This window comes from Trachurus japonicus, chromosome 8 (assembly GCF_045865225.1).
Source record: "Trachurus japonicus isolate A0001 chromosome 8, Traja_1.0".
Lineage (NCBI taxonomy): Eukaryota > Metazoa > Chordata > Actinopteri > Carangiformes > Carangidae > Trachurus > Trachurus japonicus.
Window position 1 is genome coordinate 7,570,085 of NC_140914.1, and position 15,512 is coordinate 7,585,596.

At 40.8% G+C, this 15,512-nt stretch overlaps 2 protein-coding genes across 2 annotated transcripts; both read right to left on the minus strand.

The window, feature by feature from the left end:
• Positions 1-1,772: 1,772 nt before the first annotated feature.
• LOC146982512 (uncharacterized) lies at positions 1,773-7,403 on the minus strand. The gene is made up of 5 exons (XM_085785527.1): positions 7,393-7,403; positions 5,979-6,545; positions 5,585-5,704; positions 4,351-5,303; positions 1,773-1,828 (listed from the first exon to the last, which is right to left on the minus strand). The coding sequence occupies exons 1-5, from the start codon at positions 7,401-7,403 to the stop codon at positions 1,773-1,775; spliced, it is 1,707 nt and encodes a 568-aa protein (XP_085641653.1).
• A 1,517-nt stretch (positions 7,404-8,920) lies between these two features.
• LOC146982513 (uncharacterized) lies at positions 8,921-14,485 on the minus strand. Its single transcript, XM_085785528.1, has 4 exons — positions 14,101-14,485; positions 10,910-11,591; positions 10,710-10,826; positions 8,921-9,953 (listed from the first exon to the last, which is right to left on the minus strand). Exons 1-4 carry the CDS (start codon positions 14,483-14,485, stop codon positions 8,945-8,947), a joined length of 2,193 nt encoding a protein of 730 aa, XP_085641654.1. The 3' UTR covers positions 8,921-8,944.
• Between the last annotated feature and the right edge of the window lie 1,027 nt (positions 14,486-15,512).

A 15,512-nucleotide genomic window follows, 5' to 3' on the forward strand; every position in this document is an offset into this window, starting at 1 on the left:
GCATTCAGAATAGGGCTGCCAGGCACTTAATTTATTTTATTCTATGGTAACCACAGGCCCAGGTATGAGTGTCAGTACAAACTACTAAGACATTGACTCCTCTTAGTGTGAAATCTCTGATTGAGGCCTATGAAGAAATAAAAATTGAACAAGCTCAGAAAACACCTGTGTACTGTTTTGAAATTGATTTGGACTGAAGAGGCAGAATAAGAGAAGGTTGCATAAAGGGATATCAGGAAAATAAAAATAACATTGAAAAAAAAAACCCAAATTTTAATAAAATTCACAAACTTATAAATAAATAAATACAAATTCTCAAATATCAATTTGAAATACAACTTTATCTTAAAGATTAAATTCTTTTACACATTCATTTGATGTGTGATCTGTATCTTCTTCTTTCTTCATATCCAGCTCTGAATAAAATGGCATCCTTAAAAAACCAACACAAAACATCAAGTTCAGACATCCAGGATATGTCTGGATTCTTCATCTGGGTTTTCTCAAACAAGGACTGTCTCAGTTTATCATACAAAGGGCATTGAAACAGAAAATAATCCATCTTCAACAGCATTAAAATCACACAAAACACATAAACGCTGCTCTATACCCAGATCTCAGCTCTGCACGCAGTGACTTCCATCCCCTCCCCAAGTTTAACATCAAATATGGTTCTATACAATAATCTTCTTTAATTTGAACATAAATTTCTAAGTTTAGGTTTGCTGCAAATCTCCTCTTTCCATTGTTTCTCATAGAGATTAACTAGCTTTTGTTTAACTTTATTTACATTACATTGCAAATTATTACCAAAAATATCATACGACTCAGAAAGAGAAAATACTTCAGATGTATCAGCCTCTCATCTGACGTCAGAAGTCTATTCCAGAGCCGGACTATTTCACATCTTTGCTTTACAAGACGACACGGTACCCAACCGTATAATTATTCTCTTATACATATTGCAAGGGTCTTGCTTTAGAAAGTGTAGCCATCTTGCGCTGGCAGCCCCAACAGAAAATACATAAATAGACAGAATGTGACAGGACAAAGGAAGGCCTGGGTAGGGTTTGGACCGCAGTCTCCTGGGTAAGAGACGAGTCATGTGTGCTGACCATTCGACCAAAGGGATTTCCCTGTGGCCAAGTAGCCAGGGCACATGATCAATTGGAGGCATAGTCACAGGACCATCAACTGTCACACAATGAAGAAGAAGGCGGAAGGAAAGGAGAAGGAGGAGGAAACAGCAGAGAGATTGAGTTACTTGTTAGTTGGTAGAGAATAGTGAGAAGAATCGTTAATTATTATTTACTGTACGTTATTGACCGTTATTACGTCTTGGGTTGCTACAAGGTGTGTGACTCTTTACAGTTGTCCAGTCTCTTTTCCACATAGACAGGCAGAATCAAATATTTTATTTCTCTTTATTAAAGAGACATGGTTTTCATTGATTTGTGGAAAGTGTTGACTGTGTCAGTTAAAGTCACTATATGCATGCATGTATACAGTATATTTCAAACAGTTAAAAAACAACAACAAGTTTTTGCTGTGCAGGAAGATGTTTTCCATAACTGCTGCACGTTTCTGTCTTTGCTCGTGTTTTCTGAAGTTGCGGTGTTCTCATGGCCACTGTACTTAAATGATGTTGTTTGTCTGAGCAGTTATGTAAAAGAAATGACATGTTGAACAGTGTAGAAAAGTGTTTGTTACTGAGGAAACAACAAGACACAGGAAACTAATTAGAGTGAAACTGCAGCGGAAACCTGATGTTGTTAAGGCCGGTCCTGAGAAGTCATCTGAAACCACAAGCTGCAGCCTGTGAAGTACTCTGTCAAAACACAAATACTTAATTTTAGCCGTAAGATGCTTGGTGAATACAGGCACGTGTGAGAAAAATTCTATTCAATTCAATTCACACTTTATTTATTCAATTTTAGAATTGTTCATACAAAAACAAATACACTGTGCAAGTCAATCAATTAAACATTATTGTATTAAACTTTTCAGATACAAACTCTGCCACACCAGAATCAAGTTGGAGAAATAAACTCAACAGTGCATTAGTGTTTACCACACTGAACATTTGAGCAGATCACTCTCCAACACTGTATGGAAATGTACATGAGTAGCCTACATGTAGTTCTCTGACTGTGTCTCTGTCACTTACTGTGTTTAAAAGCAACTTATCTCCAACTCTTTCTTACTGATAGTTCCTCGTCTTGGGAAATGATCACTGAAAGTCTCTATGAGAATGACAAACTGAAAAACTCTGATGGTTTAAGATTCAAGTCACAGACTTTGAGATTTTATGTCAGATTTTTAACAGTGCACCAAGGTTGTCACAATAATGTTTCCGATGTGACGTGGGAGAACACAGGAGAATCAAGATAGAAAATCTCATCCCATCAACTCAATGCACAAATTTGACATTATTTCCTAGTAAAACTGAAAAGGAAAAAGTTGTAAAAAATAAATGATTAAACCAAAAACAAAACAAATGCTCCATTGTGCACATGGCCGACAACAGTCAACCACAACAGCCCTCGACAACTTGTGGTGAATGCGACACGAATAAAGAAATGAAAGTGACCTTGTTGTCTTTGCCTGGAGCTCGACATTTTAACACAGCAGCACATTCTGGCGTATCTTCTTGGTTTTAAAATCGGCCTGCATCCAGAGTGTTGCACTACCGCCACCTGCTGGATCTAAATACTACCAGTAGTAGTCAGTCCTGTCCTTCCTCCTACACAATCTCTTAGAAAGTATTTCCTGCTTGTCCTGAGCTAGATCCTTTATTATTTTTCTCTGTCTATCATTTTTCTTTGTGAAATGTTTGGATCCCTTTAGAAAAAACACAAAATGGCTTTGTTTCCTCATATTAATAAACAGACCAACATTTCTTTGTTAATAGTTAAAAGTTTATTATTATAAATGTTTTTTGTTGTTGTTTCTTTTGATACACAGTCAGTCATATTTCAGAAGTTAAACCATGTCTTAAATTTGATTACAGAAAAATACATTTTTAATTAAACATTAATGGTACCATGTTTGTTTGTTTAAGTACTTCATATGCTTTTTTCATTGGTAGGAGAGTCAGAGAGAGAGAAACTGTGACATCCTGCTGCTGCCCACACTGACACATAAACACTCATCAAGTGCAAAATATGGGAAAATGTATGCACTACAAAACAGAAAACAAATAGAAAAGAAGGGTAGTAGACATCATAACTTTAAAAAACTGATTACGTCGTCCACTTAAAGTCTAAATTGTTTGAGACAACACAACAAAATGATGTATTATTCTTATACAGTAAAACTGAGAAAAGCTTCATAGTAAATCATACATATTAATTGAAGGAAAAAGCAAGCTAAACTTTTGATTGTTAGCTGAATCAATAAATTACTTTATTAGGAGAAATAAAACTTAAACTCAAAGATAGACTTGAACGATATCTGAAAATGATTGTTGATCTAGCTGTTTAACTGAATTTTCAGTTGTGATTCTCTTGTATTTATTGAAGTTAATGAAAAGGCACCTTGTGAAAGTTGACACTGACACATCACTGTCTGTTTACTGAGCACTACTGTTATCAAAAACTTTCCAACCAAGTAATCATCAATAAATTACCATGTGTCTTTATGTCTATAGACCTACTTAATGTTGATAATGTTTGATGAAGTAAGTTGTAAACAGAGATAAATGTGTTAAATGTTCATAATGGTTCCAACACCTGATAGTCCCAGAATCTGTTAAAGAAGAACTATGCTATATTTTCACCTTATTTAAACAGCTTCAGAGTAATAGTGATGGTTACATAAATGACTTGCAGGGAGAATGGAGGCTCTCTGCCTTCCACCTAGCGTCTCTTGGCCTAAAACCAACCTTGTAAGATCAGAGCCTCCGACCCGGTGTCTCAGATCTCGTCTCAGCCCCATGACACAAACACGCCATAATCCAAAATCCATAATCTCTCACAAATAAGACTACACAAATATACACATCGTAAAACATATATGATATATAATGTATGTCCGTGAAGGTTCTCAGTCATCCAGGTCATCTCATTATTGTGCAGTTGTAGTAAAAAAGCAACTGGACTTCTTCTGAAGTTCAGTTGCTTTTTTACTACAACTCCACAAGGATATATAAAATTATCCACCACTCCATGGATTGCCTTCTCACCAGCTTTGTTGAAGACAAATGCACATGGATAAGGGGGGAGGAAGGGAGCAGGGTTAGCAAAACAGCGACAAAGCGACCGGACTTACATAGTTTCCCTTTAAATCACTACTGCACAACACAACAACAACAACAATGTTTTTTCTTTATCTCTCTCTTATCCACTTCACCAGCTGCAGTTTCCAGGAGAGCTACAGTTTTCTCTTCTATGTCTTCTTCTTCTTCTTCTGGATAAAATGGCGTCTCCAGGAGAGCTTTGTTTTTCTTTGACGACTGAAGACCCTCACACAGAGAGTCGTGGATCTTCTGCCACAAGTCCATCTCTGAGCTCCAGAGATTAGATCTGGCTTTGATGAACTGTGAGACTTCGGTCTCGCTGCCTTGGGCCAGACCGATACTGTCTTTAATGATGAAGAAGATATCCACGCCCACAAAAAGAGCATTGACAGCGATGGCACCCGCCCTGGCCGACTTGGAGAGAGCGAGAGACCCTTTGGCTGCTGCCTGACCACTTTGTGAGATCTCTGCAGTCGCCCTCTGTGCACCTGAAATCACCCCTTTACGCAACAACTTGACACAAGAGACTTCTTTAATAAGGGAACGAATGCCTTTTCCAACACCATAAACACCAGAAAAAAGATCTTCCACAGCCTGAAATACACTGATATTATTTGCTTCCATTTTGGAGACAGCTTGACTGATCACTTCCTCCAGACAATCTTGGAGAGCCTGCACATCCTCCAATAAGACTTTAAAAGCTTCAATGGCTTTATTTTGTTGTGCAGCGTTCACCCCGAACTCTGTGGCTGTGGTGACAACACCATTGACTCCACTGGCGACCCCAAGTCCTAAACCTGTGATGGTCAGACCCAGAGACGCTCCTGCTGTTACAGGAATTAACAGCAAACCAATGATGGACAGCACACCCCCTACTGCCCCCACTGAGCTTCCTGCCACACTGGAGATCTTTGACCCTTTATTCATCCTGTAAAGCTGAACAGCACACTCCTCCAAATCCTCCAGACACTGAAGCATCCGGGGCTGTCGCTTCTTAAACTCACTGATGAAGGAAGAACAGGATTCCTTCTCAAGAAGAAAAGCTGTCCTCAAGTGTTGGTTCATCCTGATGAAGAGATGAAGAGAAAACTAAGTCATCCTTCTGAATGTTACTTAAGGCTCCATCGTGCACTGGTAATGAAAACAAACAACACCACATTGGGTTTGCGATACATTCGGCAGCACAGGTAAGTTTGTCCAAGTGTGTTACTAGTAGTACTAATCCAGAAATCAGATCAAGAGTGAACTTTCAGTCTACATTTCTAAACTAATTGGAGATAAAGTTAGATTTAAGTGTATAATTAGTGATAGATAATAAAGGGTATAGACAAATGAATCAACACTTACCTGATATCATGCAGCTGATTGATGTGGTTGAGCATCCTTGTTATGTCGTCTTCAGAGATGTTCACATCCAGGTCAACTTTAGTTTCAATAGTCGTCTTCAGGCAAAAGTCACAAAATAAGCTGTTAAAGAGATTTACACATTTAATTTCATCTTTTTTTAAAGATAATTTTTGTACATTTATGCTTGTATTTGTGGCAAATGTAGCCTATAAGTGTAGAAAGATAGGAAAGCAGGGAGAAAGACTGGACATGCGGTGATCATCGTCTCAGTTGGGGGTCGAAAACAGTTTGCTGACATGGGATGTGCTCTCTAACCACTCACCCACCAAGCACCACATGTCTACACATTTCCAATGTAAAATGTGCATTTTATTTTTGGTTAGTGTCTGTTTACCTCTTTTTTAACCCCTTGCAGATTATCTGGGTGGTATCTATGTATATGTCCAACTGATACGACAGCACCTCCACATTCTGAAGATTGGGAAGGAAGAAAACTTGTGCATCTCTTTTAAACTTGAGGAGGAGAGGGCAGATCAATCGTGCAACAGCGATGACGATCTTTATGTCTTCAAACTTGATTCCAGTCAGGTGTAACACCTGGTTCTCCATGAACACTTGATGTGAGGTGACCGCCAGCTTCTCCACTGCATCCAGGAAACAGTGGAGCTCCTCCAGGCCTCTCAGAGTGTCCTTCAACACGACAGCAAGCTGCTCCCCCTGGTCTGTAGGTCTGCTGTCTGCATCCAACTCAGTCTCTTTACTCTTCATATATTCTTTAAACTGAACTTCATCCTCTGGCTGGTCAACACTGGCAGCTCTGTTTTTAATGTACATCATCATTTTTCGTTCTGTCCTCCTCATGTTCACCCATTCGGAGATCTTCTCACAGAAACTTCTCACTGAGTCGATGCAGCTCAGGGTATCAGCGATGTAGCAGCACAAAACCTCCTGTAGCTCCTTTCTGTAAGACAAAGCATTGACCAGTTTCTCAGACTTTGAAACAACTTTTTGTTTTTCTTTGCATTTGCAACAGCAAAATATGGTTTCACAGCAAGAAGCAGCAAGTTCAAGTTTTTAGTAAGTTTCATCTTACTATCTTTGTGTAATATTCTACAGATTATTTTGTCAAGATGAGATGCATCATGACAGTATATTTCAAACAGTGCTTATTTCTGTTTGTTGCCTTTGTTTACAAACAGCAGTGTGCAGGGAAGTAAAATAATAAATGGTGTTGCAATGGGTTAAATATAGGGATAATGCTGCTCTCTGTTATAGCTAATTAATGCCACTTTTCACTTTCTTGTGTCCATTAGTGTTCTGTTGTGAGTTTTTGCTGAGCATGTGTTGTCAAATTGAAGAAGTTGTTTGTTTTTATTGCTGAATGTTAGCGTCTGTTTGAGCCCTCATGGCCACCATACAATACTGATGTAAATGGTTCATTCGAATCCACAAGTTGCAATTTCATCTGTGGCTTTGTGAATTACTTAGTCGACATTTAGGAAAACTTTCAGGTTTATTCATACAAAACCAGATCACCTGTGCAAAAACACTTGAAACAATCAAAACCTTGTTCACGTGTCAGAACATGTAAAGTCGGTCAGTCACCTCACATTGTTCAATCAAATCTTGTCAGACACCAACTCTCCACAACAGAAGCTGGTTGGGAAAATATACCACTGTTTCAACAATGCATTAGTGGTCATCACACTGTGAACATTTTAGTATGGAAATGTACATGAGTATACACATTATTCTCTGACTGGTTTGTTTCTTGTTCTGTTTAAAAACAGCTTAGAGTCAAGCTTTACCTTCCAGCCATTTTCTCTTCTTGGTGCAAATCTTCAGTTTGTGATTGAGGCCAAAGATGAAATAAAAACAGGACAAGCTCAGAGAACACCTGTGTACTGTGCTGAAGTTGCTTTTGGACTGAAGAGACTGAGATATGAAACCCACATTTATATGAGCTTGCATACCTTCACTTCTTTTGTTTCTCCACAACAACAAGGTGAGCAACATTCCTGCACATCACCTGCTCCAAGCTCTGACTTTAGTATTTATTATTTTATCTGCATTTGATGCAGCATGGATGGGACATGGAAGGAGGCCAGCACGGACAGGTGTCCAGCTCGTAATGTAGTCAGCAGAAGACAAAGTAATATATAGATTAACATCTGCTGGTCTGTTCAGCACTGCACTTCAGCTCGTAACAGATTGTTCACCTGATAAGGTGGAACATTTCTTTAGTGATATGGCATCAGGATATCTACCAACAGATCACGAACAAAGTCACATGAAAACTAAAGCTCATTCAAACTACTAGGACGCCGAGTGGCGCAGTAGGCTGAACAGGCACCCATATGCAGAGGCTATAGTCCTCACTGCCTCGGTTCGAAAGACTCAGCCCTGCACCCGGTCCACGCTCGCCAGCACAGTGCGGGAATAAAGGAGAAACAGAATCAGGTGTGGGGTCTATGATGTACGGTGGCCCTGAGAGCTAAAAACACTGCAACTTAAGAAAAGGCAAGGCAGGGCAATTTTATTTGTATAGCCCGTTTTTACAAACAGTTTGTCTCAAAGGGCTTCACATAGCATCATAACAACATCCTCTGCCCTTAGACCCTCAGAAAAAAAGAAAAGACACGCAAAGACACAAATGTGCTACAAATGTATGAGTTTGACAGCACATTCACTACAAAACTCAACAGAAGTGATTCCAGGGACACAAAGAGTTGTATCTTTACTTTTTTATTCAGGTGTGCAAGAACATTTTTAAAATTATACATATAAAATATAAAATAAAGTAAAAATGTAAATTATACACACGATTGATACAGATTGTAGTCTAAAAAATATTTGATAACTGTGATTTGAAACATGTGTGGTCATGACAAAATAATAATAAAAATCATATAATTTAAATGTATTCATTAAGATGGGTTAATATCAGACCAAAGCAGTTGTACGTATAGATATAAAAAGGATCTGACACCTCAGGTGCCAGAATCTGCTATAGCACTACTACTACTTTTTCTTCTGGACGTCTGCATCCTATTTTCACAGCAAGTCTTTTGTTTTGTAAAGATACACCTGCCTCACTGAAGAGCACTTGTCTAAGACAGTGATCCAAGCAGCGCTTCCTCCTCTCCTTCTTTTTTGAATTTGTGTATAACAATAGAAACACAGTCTCTGAAACTCAGAGTAATTTTATTTTTCACTTCAATCATTTTCAGGTAAAGTGAGATTTGAAAAATGCATAGTCCTGATAAAACATGGACGTCCAAAGTGTTTTCCAAGTGTTTGAATATGGATCAGACATAATGGATCTGACACCTGATCATAGTCCCAGAACCTGCTAAAGCACTACTGTATAACACAAGGCTGTGTTTCTGGCACTTCCTCATCCACCTCATCAGCTGCAGTTTCCTCTTCTGCGTCTTCTTCTTCCATCATATCCAGCTCTGGATAAAATGGCCTCTCCAGGAGAGCTTTGTTTCTCTTTGACGACTGAAGGCCCTTACGCAGAGAGTCGTGGATCTTCTGCCATGAATCTACCTCTGAGCTCAAGAGAGCAGATCTGGCTCTGATGAACTGTGAGACTTTGGTCTTGCTGCCTTTGGCCAGACTGATGCTGTCTTTACAGATGGAGATGATATCCATGCCCAGGGAAAGAGCATTTAAAGCGATGGCGCCCACCCCGACCGACTCGGAGACAGCACAGAGAGCATCTTCGGCTGCTGCCTGACCGATATCTGGGATGTCTTCAGTTGACCTCTGCACACCCTCAAACACCTGTGCTTTTGGCAACAACCTAAACTTAGAGGCACCAAGAATAAGTGAATGAATGTCTTTACCAATACTACGACCGCTAGATAAAATCCTGCATGCATCCTGGAATACATCCATATCACTTGCTTCCATTTCGACATCTTGACTGATCACGTCCCCCAGACGAGCCTGGACAGCCTTCACATCCTCCATTAAGACCTTAAGGGCTTCATTGGCTTTCTTTTGCTGTGTAACGTTCACCCCGATCCCTGCGGCTGCGGTGACAGCGCTGTTGACTCCACTGGTGATCCCAAGCCCTAAACCTGTCATAGTCAGACCCAGAGACACTCCTGCTGTTACAGGAAGTAACGCCAAACCAATGATGGACAGCACACCTCCAACTGCCCTCACTGATTTTCCTGCCACACTGGAGATCTTTGACCCTTTACTCATCCTGTCGAGCTGAACAGCACACTCCTCCAGTTCCTTCAGACACTGAAGCATCCGGGGCTGTTGCTCCTTAAACTCATTGATGAAGCCAGAAAACTGTCCTTCCGAACAGTTTACCTGAAACAGGAAAACAGTCCGGAAGTGTTGGTTCATCCTGATGAAAAGATAAAGAGGAAACTAAGTCAGCCTTCTGAATGTTACTTTAATTTCTCAAAAGTGATTATAATTATAGACTATAGTTTGTTCAGAGAAATATAGGCTACTTTATACATTTCTCAAAGATTTAAATGTGCAAAATTTCGTGCATTTTGCAGTGGGCAACCGCCATTCCGACATCCGACCAGTCCCACATACAGTAGGCCTCTATGTCTAAATGGCAACACTTAATCAAATGCCCCATCAATCCGACAATTCTTGCCTCCTATGGTCGGAATTACGGTATTTATTTTTCTATTTTTAAACATCCCGCCTTTCTGACAATTCCTTTAATAGCGTATTGTTTTTCCCCAAAAGATTTTGCACTGGTTGGGTTTAGGCAATGGAGAAAGGAGTTGGTTAAGTTTAGTAAAAAGACCAGGTAGAGGCTATACAGGCCAGATAGATAGAGAGAGTCCAGATCAAGTCCAGAGGAGGGAGTCACCTGTTGAGTAACGCACATTTCCTTAGATTGAAAGCCTTGTCGGAATGGTGGGACGATGGCATGTTGGAATAGTGGTACAGTATGTCGGAGTGGTGGGATGTCGGAATGACAGCATGTAATCGCATTTTGCAGTTTGGGAAAGGGGCCAAATTGGTGGTTAAATCAAAACAGTACAATTTCAATAGGGTCCTCGTTGGATGATTTGCAGTTGTCAGTCAGCCCTAAAAACACACAGACAAATGATAAAAAGATACACACAAGGCAACTCACCTGATTTCATGGAGGTGTTCGATGTGACCAAGCATCCTTGGTATGTTGTTTACAGACACGTTATCGAAGTCAACTTGAGTTTCCACATTCATCTCAAGGCAAAAGTCACCAAAGAAGCTGTTAAAGAGATTTAGATTTACTGTTGACTTACTTCACATCACCATACTGTTTTTCATCTTGTTCAAAAATTGTCTGTTTACCTCTCTGTTAATCCCTTGCAGATTATCTGGGTGGTCTCTATGTATATGTCCAACTGATTCGACAGCAGCTCCACATTCTGAAGATTGGGAAGGAAGAAGGCTTTTGCATCTCTTTTAAAACTGAGGAGGAGAGGGCAGATCATTCGTGCAGCAGCGATGATCTTCTGCACATGTTCAAACTTGATGCCAGTTATGATGATCTGCACATATTCAAACTTGATGCCAGTCAGGTGTAACACCTGGTTCTCCACGAACACTTGATGTGAGGTAACCGCCAGCTTCTCCACTGCATCCAAGAAGCGGTCCAGCTCCTCCAGGCCTCTCAGAGTGTCCTTCAACACAGCAGCAAGTTCCTCCGTGAGCTCTGCACGTCTACCGTCTGCAGTCAGTGCATTTAACTTGCTCTTCGTGTATTCCGCAACAGCCTTGCCTTTGTCATCTGACTTGGTAACATGAGCAATATTCAGGTCGATGTTGGCAGCGCTGTTTTTAATGTCCATCATGATTTTCCCTTCTGTCTCCCTCATGCCCACCCACTCAGAGATATTCTCACAGAAACCTCTCACTGAGTCGATGTAGCTGAAGGTATCAGCAATGTAGCGGCACAAAGCCTCTTGTAGCTCCTTTCTGTAAGACAAAGCATCGACCAGTTTGTGAGATTTTGAAATAACTTTTTGATTTTCTTTGCATTTGCACAGAGTGGCCAGCAGATGTCGCCAGATCAAACATGGTTTCACATTGAGAAGCAGCAAATTCAAGTGTTTAGTAAGTTAAATTTTGCTATCTTTGTGTCATCTTCTACAGATTCATTCAAATGTATATAATCCTATGCATTGTGGCGGTATATCAGTGTTTCCCATATACATTCATTTTTGCCGTGTACTGTAACCATGTTATGTCACTTAGTAAAATAATATTTAATGTAGAGTGATCGGTTCATTGTAAAACATTTATTTATAGATGTAATGTGGTGATTTCTGTACTTAGGCTACAAGGCCCCGAGGCAGCGCTGCTCTTCTGTCCAATACACACCTGAAGTTTCAATTGTCATTTAAACAAACGAATGTGGCCGGCACAGTTGTTAGATTTCATCAACGAGACCAACGTTTATCTTCTAAAAAGAATGTAACCAGCTGGCGAAAAACCTGCGGATAAGTTACTCGGCTCGTTTTATCCCCCGGGGATGACGACGCAGGTTGACCGGCCGATCAGCTCAGGAGACTGGCCGCTGCTCTCAGTTGCTGCTCCCACAGGTGGCTTTACACTTCTCCGAAAACGTCTGAGCAAATTGTCTAACATGAAAAAATCTTATAGTGATGTTATTTCTTTACTTGCTGTTCACGTGACTGTTTACTGCAAGACCTCCGCGATTTGCAAGTCAAAAGCGCACATTCAGCGCACATTCAGTCTACAGGACATTTTGTGTCCACAAAACCACTTGTGCTGTGTTGAGAGTTTTTTCTGTGCATATGTTGCCAAATTGAAGAAGTTGTTTTCTGAAATTGCTGCACATTCATGTGTTTTCTTAAGTGTTTAAGTCCTCAAGGTCACCGCACTATTATAATATAAATTATATGTGTGTGAAAGCCTGCCTGTGGCCTTTCATTTAACAAATTCAACAAATAAAAATGATAATAAATTAAATAAATGAAATGACCTGGCTATTGGTCAGATGATCTACGTAGATGTCAACAATATCACACATGTATGAGATAATGTTATATTATTGCACATGTAAAATAATTCAACTTAAAAAATTACATTGGCTTCAGCAGTGTGAGAACAGTATCGAGGGTTAGGGAGGAGCTTGGAAAAAAATATTATAAATAATATTGTTTTAGCCTATGTGTGACTGAGCAGCTCTGTACAGTAAGGGACATATAAAGCAGGGTAGATAAGTAAGAGTCACCAGAATCAATAAAGTCACCAGAGCAAAAGTACAGTGGAAACCTTGTATTGTTAAAAGGATAGTTCAACATTTTGGCAAATTTGCCATAATCCCTATAGTTTTAGGAGTAGGTTCATTACTTTTACTTTACTTTTTTCAGTCTACACTTGGTGACCACACACCCAGGTATGGGTGTCAGTACAAACTAATAAAATTGACCTTACTACACTCCGATTCAATACTGCATTAATGTTTATCATGCTGTGAACATTTCACAGTATTGTTCTCTGCCAGTGTGTCTGTCCAGGTTTGTTTCTCATTCTGTTTAAAAGTATCTTAGAGTCAAACCTTACCTTCCAGACATTATCTCCTCTCGGCGTGAAGTCTTCAGTCTCTGAGGCCAATGAAGCCTTTCTTTAATTCGTGGGAGAGAAAATCCATCAAAGAGAGGTTTCACTTCAGGCTCGAGAGTGGGAAGGAGCCATGCATCAGACCCATCATAGTACAAGATTAGTGCTTAAGACCTTAAGACGTGGTTACCGTCAGATTAACACATGTAAAAGAGAACGAAAAAGCAGATGCAATACCTCTTGTGGTTTTGGAGACAGAAACAGTTATGTTCTTAAACACGACCACAGCAGGAACAAGGACTGCAAGAGTGCAACTTGCCCTTTCTCACGAAGTTCATCTAAAGGTTCATACTGTAGACACAGATCTTCCAAAGTTCATTCAAGGGTCATGAACATAAAAATTTTTATTACACCCCCCCCCCAAACATATTGTAGCGTCCGACCGGACATCAGAAGAATGACAAGCAGTTGGTCTCACCTTTCTTTATTATTAGAAACGCAACAGTTACTGTCGGCCATAACCACACCAAAATAATAACAGCACCGAGTTTGTCTTACAGCTCTCTTTCATTTTCTCACTCTTCTATCCACACACACACACTCACTACACTCAACCCGCCCCCTTGCTTACTCATCCAACCACATACCTGTCTATACCAAACATGTTCACTGACAGTCAGAAAGCACAGAACTTTAGAACACAGAACACATTACTGCTGGGTGGCTACCCCCCCCCCCGGGGGGTGAGTTTAGGGGCAGGGGGGAATGTGGGGAGTTGACAGGGGAAACAGTCATTAAACCTGGGGGTGTGGCTGTCTTGTTTCTCTGAGAAGGTGTTGAGGGTCCTGGGCGCTGAGGTGGACATGCATCACCTCTGTGTGGGGCCAATCTGTCCCTGTGGAGGATCACCCGTCTCCCCCTAGGGGGCAGCTGGAGCCCATATACCACCTCACCCAGCTTATCCAATACCTCACAAGGCCCCACCCAGTGACTGTCCAGTTTTGGGCACCGGCCCTTCTTTCTCCTTGGACTGTACACCCATACAAGGTCTCCAGCCTTAAAGTCTCTCCCTTTAGCCCTCATGTCATAGTTTCTTTTCTGTCTCATGCCCGCTTTCTGCAGCTGGTCACAAGCGAAGACATGAGCTGACTCCATTCGGTCCTGGAGCCTTCTGACGTATTCTGGTCCTGGTGGCACCGCTGGTGAGTCTGGGGGTCTGCCAAAAGCCATTTCTGCTGGCGTCTGCAGCTCTCGTCCCAACATGAGCAGGGCAGGTGTGCATGAGGTGGAATCCTGCACTGCTGACCTGTAGGCCAATAAGACGAGAGGCAGGTGCATGTCCCAATCACGTTGATGTTCTGCAGTGAGGATAGCGAGTTGTTTTGCCAGCGTTCTGTCAAATCGTTCGACGAGTCCATCACTCTGCGGATGTGAAGGAGTAGTTCTCAGACATTGAAATAACTTTTTTTTCTTTGCATTTGCACAGTCTGGCCAACAGCAAAACATGGTTTCACAGCAAGAAGCAGCATGTTCAAGTGTTTAGTAAATTTTATTTTACTATCTTTGTGTAATATTCTACAGATTCTTTTGTCAAGATGATATGACAGTATATTTCAAACAGTGTGTGTTTCTGTTTGTTGCCTTTGTTTACAAACACAGCAGCGTGCAGGGAGGTAAAACAATAAATGGTGTTGCGATGGGTTAAATATAGGGATAATGCTGCTCTCAATTAATGCCACTTTTTCACTTGATTGTGTCCATTGGTGTTCTGTTCTGTTGCTGAGCATGTGTCGTCAAATTGCAGAAGTCGTTTGTTTTTTTATTGCTGAATGTTAGTGACTGTCTTTGTATATATTTTCTTAAAGGAGGACTCCGGTCATTTTTGACCCCTAAATCGTTGTCCTGATGGTCACCCGGTGTTAGGGGGAGCAAAAAACGCGACTAAAATTGATGCAGGCAAACCGGAGTTACACCATGGCTAGACGGCGCTAGCGATAGCCACAACGCTACAGTATGGGGGCAATTTTTTCAACCACAACAAATGTAGCCGATATCGATCTGGCCCTCTGCATTGTGTTGCTCACGGCCTGCCCTAGGTGGGGTTCGATCCCACAACCTCCCGCACCGGAGGCAACGATGCTAACCTCTTCACCAAGAGGTTGACAACCACTTGGCGGGCTGGTTAGCACGTCTTTTATGGGTGGAGTGAGTGCACATCTATTAGGCTACACAAACACCCAAAAAACAATCAAATATCTATGGTACATGACTCGAATCCTTATGACACACTACTGAACCCATAAACTGTACAGTATAAACCGGTATAAACAGTGTAAACTTTGTGTTTTTGCATGTTATCACTCAC